Source organism: Sinocyclocheilus grahami, unplaced genomic scaffold (genome assembly GCF_001515645.1).
Source record: "Sinocyclocheilus grahami isolate Dianchi unplaced genomic scaffold, SAMN03320097.WGS_v1.1 scaffold503.1, whole genome shotgun sequence".
NCBI lineage: Eukaryota > Metazoa > Chordata > Actinopteri > Cypriniformes > Cyprinidae > Sinocyclocheilus > Sinocyclocheilus grahami.
Genome location: NW_015505682.1, coordinates 1,785,242 through 1,789,704, shown reverse-complemented (window position 1 = coordinate 1,789,704; position 4,463 = coordinate 1,785,242). Strand labels below are relative to the sequence as shown.

General features: G+C 37.5%; 1 protein-coding gene across 1 annotated transcript in view; it reads left to right on the top strand.

Annotated features, from left to right (window-relative positions):
* LOC107554504 (2-oxoisovalerate dehydrogenase subunit alpha, mitochondrial-like) overlaps positions 1–4,463 on the top strand; it is a 39,449-nt gene extending 34,986 nt beyond the window's left edge. Inside the window, exon 9 of the mRNA XM_016237021.1 lies at positions 3,288–4,463. Coding sequence (XP_016092507.1) covers positions 3,288–3,630 — 343 coding nt within the window. The 3' untranslated portion in view covers positions 3,631–4,463. The remainder of the gene's footprint in view (positions 1–3,287) is intronic.

Genomic DNA, 4,463 nt, shown 5'->3' with positions numbered 1-4,463 from the left:
CCACTATAGCATATATAAAGACAGCCTTCGTGCTTTCAATGTGGAACTAGGCAAAGCTAGACAGTCATTCTTCTCAAACCTTATAAACAGTAACTTAAACAACACTCTTTTTGCTACTGTTGAGAGACTGACAAACCCCCCCAAGTCAGATATGCCGCCCGCAGTTGGAATCAGCTTCCAGAAGAGATTAGATGTGCTAAAACATTAGTCACATTTAAATGCAGGCTCAAAACTCATCTGTTTAGCTGTGCATTCATTGAATGAGCACTGTGCGATGTCCGAACTGATTGCACTATATTATATGTATAATCGTTTTCTTAAATTCATTTTAAACCTCTTAAATCTATTTTTTTAATCATTTTCAACGTTTTTAAATTCCTTGTTTTATTGTTGTGATTATTTTTTTCTTTTCTTTTATGTAAAGCACTTTGAATTACCATTGTGTATGAAATGTGCTATATAAATAAACTTGCCTAGATTTAGGGGGCAATTACTTTTTCACGTAGGGCCAGGCAGGTTTGGACAGCTTTTTTCCCTTAATAAAAGAAATCATCATTTAAAAACTGCATTTTGTATTTACTTGCATTATCTTTGTGTAATATAAAAATGTGTTTGATGATCTGAGTCTTTTAAGTGACAAATATGCAAAAAATAAAAAAAAACAGGAAGGGGGCAAAAACCTTTTCACAGCACTGTATATATATATAAATAATATGTGTGTGTGTGTGTTTATTTTATTTCAGACTCAAAGGTCCAACACATAGTTGTTGATTTATATCTGCCGTCACGTTTTTTCCAACCAGACAGGAAACATCAAGGCTGTTAAAAGTCACAGTCAGTAGTTCATCCAGATAATGACATACAAAGTGGGGAATGTTTTCACTGACCTTGTTTAGTCATTTTTCAGGCAACATTTAACGTTGTTCGCATCATTTGTGGTCCCTTATGTGCTACAAAGCATTGGGAGGAACTAGTGCAGAGATCAAAGACAGCTTTTTTTAGTTTAAACTTAGTTTAAACACCCATCTTCCACAATAATTAGAATATTGAATAAAAAGTAATTAAAAAGTAGAATGAAAAATAAATGCTAATTCAATTTAGGGCTGCGTATCACCAGCAAAGTCACGATACGATACGTATCACGATACAGAGGCCACGATACGATACGTATCACGATACATGACTGCACTGAATTTCACCTCAGCAGAATTTAGAAAAACAGCCGTTTATTAAACACTGCTTACCATAGTGCCATTTCTAACTATTGGCAGAGCGGGCAGCTGACCTTTGCATTATGAAGGGCCTCCATAACTGTACCACAGTACAATATACAGGGTGTCCGCGGGTTCTTAAAAAGTCTTAAAATGTCTTAAAATAACGTATTGCTAATATAAGGCCTTAAAATGTCTTAAATTCAGATTCGATGGGTCTTAATTATTTTTGGTCTCATTACCGCTAAAATATCTTCAGTCTGACGGACATAATGACTTTACAATCATTGGACAGACCGAAGATTTTTTTCTTCCCCGCGGTAAATTACTGCATCATCAGAGAGAACAACAGAATACAAGCACACATAAACTCACATAAGGTAAAAATTCAAAATGTTTAGTTAATTCATAACATGATATAGTTAAATAACACCAGTTATTTTGTGGGGATATTTTGTATGGAATAGTGTCTGCTGACATGAAAAGTTCATTGTATATCATAGTAATAAATACCATTTATTACAGCATTGATATTTTGTTTTCTTTTTAATTTATACACATTAAATATTACATATATGAATGTAATAAAATGTGTATTTCCATTACAGGTTTAGGTCTTAAATTTCATATAAGGTGGTCTTAAAAAGTCTTAAATTTAACTTGTTCAAGTCTGCAGAAACCCTGAATATAGGTAATTGCATATGTTTCATGTTTACATTGTGCACTCCCCACCAGGTACAATATTCTGATTGTTTGCATCTTGTTTTTAAACCCATAAATAATAATGTACTTGTCCTAATAAATGTATAGTTTAATGTACTCATTCTAATATGTTTAGAGGTAGGTTATCATTGCACAAATGAACACACTCTACAATAAAAAAAAAATTAGAAGAGTTCTAAACTAACGTGCTGTCTTCACTGTATCTAACGCACACACGCTCAAGGCTGATTTATACTCGACGCGTCCGCAAGTTCGCTTAGGTGCGCGCGACGTCGTTTCGCGTGGCGGTGTGCACGACATTTTTTTTAAGTTTCTGTGCAGCTCCGCTTCCGAAGATGCACGAGTTCAAAGCGACTCTAGCCGAACATGCACGTCTGTGCCAGCATTTGTGTGAAACAGAAGCAGTTTGGTGTTAAGTTCAGTCATACACACAGATCACGCTGCGGCCGAACTCAGACATTCAGGAACAAACCTTTTAGCGCTGCCCCGCAGTTTTATCAACTAAATAGCTTAATCGCTCAAGAGCTACATTATCTTTCTCAACAAGGAGCTGGTAGCATCATTGTTTCTAAAGGAATTGAAGCCATAGCTTTACTGTTAATAGAGAAACGCTGCAAAACGGTGGTAATTCATACATACACAGCCTCTCTCTCTTCGTCGTAAATGAACGGTTGATGAATCACACTTTTCTGAGAATAGACTTGAAGTGGAGATAGCTAAACTGCAAGCTAAGCGGTGTATTCAGAAATCAAGCAATCCAGTGGAGAGAGAGCGCGTGAGCACAGGGTTGCCAGGTTGACAAAGATAAGTTGCACACTTAGCAGATATTTCCGTATTGCGCAAGTGTAAAGCTCTGTTTTGGGGATTACGTCTCTGTATATCAGGCAACCCAGTTGTGTTCCTCTGCGGCCAGATTATTAACAGATGCTCTATTCATTCTTTTTTAGAAACCTCGCACTTTTCTACTCAATTTTAAACGTAAAATTAAGCGTGGTCCACTGCTGCACACGTGCCACAGTATCGATACAGGGCCAGCTGTATCGATACTCGTATCGTCAAATCTCTGTGACGATACATCGTCGTATCGATATTTTGAACACAGCACTAATTCAATTAGAGATCTTACTTTTTGACACGTTATTATGATTTGCTTAACACAGAACTCTTAAACTGATTTTTGCACAATTCAAGCATATCTTTACCCTAAAATGTAATACATGAGATGTTCTGTTAGCCAGAGTGGCGGCTTCTACTAGTTTCACCTTTCGGCCAAGCATTTACCGAACATCCACCAACATTTCCATGCATCCCTAGTGTTGTGAAACAAACAAAGCCTTTATCTTCCCACTCCAGGATTGGCCATCACAGCACTAGTGACGACAGCTCTGCATATCGCTCAGTCGACGAGGTGAACTACTGGGACAAGCAGGACCACCCCATCTCTCGCCTGCGACACTACATGACCGCCCGAGGCTGGTGGGGCGAGGACGAGGAGCGGGCCTGGAGAAAGCAGTCACGAAAACTCGTCATGGAGGCTTTTGAAAGAGCCGAGAAACGTCTGAAACCCAACCCCGAGCTGCTGTTCACTGACGTCTACGATGAGATGATTCCTCCTATAGCCAAGCAGAGAGATGCCATGTGGCGGCATGTCCAGCAGTATAAAGAGCATTACCCACTTGATCTCTATGAGAAATAATCCATGAGCCGTGGACACAACTGTGAAGTTCCTTGCACATGTCAGTTTGTCTGAATAGTTTTTCTTTTTCCATTTCTACATTTGTATTGAATTAGAAAGCACAATTAGTGAAAGATGTGTTGTTATCCTCCATATTTGCCACTAGAGGCCTCCGTACTGTCATTTTGTGCCTTGGAAAATGATGTAAAAGGAGTTGTGAAAATCGGTTGAAGGTCTTCTATACTGGCCTAGTGTAGCAAATGTTCTCATTGTTCTAACAGCCCATAAATACAGTATCATTACATTTGGCATAGTGCTATCAATCCATTCACTAGAATTTCTTTATTTAAAGCATGAACATCTTGAGTGATTCCCCTGATTTTTTTCCTTGATACTCTATGAAGAACATTAAGTGTTCTTCATTCAGTATCTTTAAAATGTGGGTTTTCAAATCACTGTAAATGTTCAGAATTGGTTTCTCATTTCTCCACAAACACTAATACTCATTACAGGTGATGTGATTGTGATACATGCTTTGTGAAAAGGTCATTTGTGTGTATTATTACCCTCAGACTTTCCACTCCAAACTGAGCTATTAATACAGTAAGTACTCTTACTGTAATAATAAATGGTTTGCGTCCTGTTAATTTCCCCCCACAGATGATAATGTTAATAAGGACATTCTATTTAGCTGTGATTTTCTGATTGTTAATAATGAACTGAACAAACTTTCTGTGTGAGACTGACTCAACTGTTACATGACATGATGATTGTTGTGTTTGAGATTTATTCGGATTAGCTTTAGGGGTTTGTAAATTGTATTTTAAACAATAAAAAATGCTCACAAAATGTAA